Source organism: Suricata suricatta, unplaced genomic scaffold (assembly GCF_006229205.1).
Source record: "Suricata suricatta isolate VVHF042 unplaced genomic scaffold, meerkat_22Aug2017_6uvM2_HiC HiC_scaffold_2362, whole genome shotgun sequence".
Classification (NCBI taxonomy): Eukaryota; Metazoa; Chordata; class Mammalia; order Carnivora; family Herpestidae; genus Suricata; species Suricata suricatta.
The window spans coordinates 1-1,677 of NW_021868904.1; the positions used below are offsets into that span (position 1 = coordinate 1).

Here is a 1,677-nt window from a genome sequence, read left to right on the forward strand (position 1 = left end):
CCTCATCTGCACGGAGTGCACCCTCCTGGCCTCCATGGCCTATGACCGTTACGTGGCCATCTGCCGCCCACTCCACTACCCACTGCTCATGCAGCCCCAAGTCTGCTTGGGCTTAGCCTTGTCCTCATGGCTTGGGGGGCTGCTGGTCTCAGTGGCCAAGACAACATGCATCGCCAGCCTGTCCTACTGTGGCCCCAATGTCCTCAACCAATTTTTCTGTGATGTCTCCCCTCTTCTCAACCTGTCCTGCACGCATGTGGCCCTAACGGAGCTGTTGGACTTCATCTCTGCAATTGTCATCTTCTGTGGGACACTGTTGGTAGCACTGGCCTCCTATGTGGCCATTGGAAGGGCTGTGCTCCGCATGCCATCAGCTGCTGCCAGGCGCAAGGCCTTTTCCACCTGTGCATCCCACCTGATTGTGGTGGGCATCTTCTACTCAGCAGCCCTCTTCATTTATTGCCGGCCCAGCCGTATCAAGTCCATGGACCTCAACAAGGTGCTGTCTGTCATCTACACTGTGGTCACGCCCATGTGCAACCCTGTCATCTACTGCCTGCGCAACAAGGAGGTCCATGTAGTGCTTCGGAAAGCTCTCCACTGGCCTTGAGCGTGCTCTTGGGTAGTTGGACCTCTCATCTCCTGATCGAAAATCTTTCACGGCCATGAAATACCAAACATAGTACTGAAAGGCCAAAGGAAAACTGGATTAATGCGTTTCCCATTTAATAAACAATGAGTTCGTTTCAACTAATAACAAAATCTGAATCACCCATGACAAGAGGGAACAATGTCCATGAGAAGGCAAGTCATCAATGATGAATGATAAGTGACTGGTAACTCACATGACAAGATGGTCAACCTTATTAGAAAATCAAGAAATGCAGATTTAGCAATGCCATCAATTCATTCCTAGTATGACAAATATTTACCAAATGTTTTATATGGTCCCACAAGTAAAGATAGATAATATATATATGAATGTATTCATAGCATCTTTGTAATGAAAAAATCAGAAGCAATCCAATATCTATCTAAAATTGATGGATAAATACACTATATTCATTCTGAGATAAATATTGGGGTACAACATAATAAGAAATAGATTTATATGTTTGACATGATATGGCTGAGACATATATGCTAAACAAAAATTAAGGTAGAACTTTTATCTCAATCCCTTTGCTACTAACAATTACCTATATATATTCTTTTCTTCTAAAAATTTGTATTTATATTTTAGTCGACACACAGTGCAATATTGGTGTCAGGAGTAGGATTCAGTGATTCACCACTCACATACAACACCCAGTGTTTATCACCCTCCTTAGTGTCCATCACCCATCTAGCCCATCCCCCCCCACCTTCCTCCATCAACGCTCAGTTTGTTCTCTACGTTTAAGAGACTCATGGTTAATTTCCCTCTCTCTTGTTTTCCCCCTGTCTTCCCATACGTTCACCTGTTTTGTTTCCCAAATTCCACATGTGGGTGAAACCGTATGTTATTTGTCTTTCTCTGCCTGTCTGTATTCTTCATAGTGTCTTATAATAAACAGAAGATTTAAATTTTGGTGAAATCTAAATTATCAATATTTAAATTTACAGTTATTGTTTTTTGCATCCTAACAAAACTTGCCTATTTCCTAGTCACAAATATAGCCTCTGATTTCTCCTAGA

The 1,677-nt window shown here is 42.6% G+C and overlaps 1 protein-coding gene across 1 annotated transcript; it reads left to right on the top strand.

The window, feature by feature from the left end:
- Nucleotides 1–7: 7 nt before the first annotated feature.
- LOC115284852 (olfactory receptor 5-like) lies at nucleotides 8–610 on the top strand (the record flags this gene model as incomplete). Its single annotated transcript, XM_029931322.1, has 1 exon — nucleotides 8–610. A coding segment is annotated over one exon (603 nt), but the record flags the coding sequence as incomplete, so codon positions are not given.
- Nucleotides 611–1,677: the final 1,067 nt, after the last annotated feature.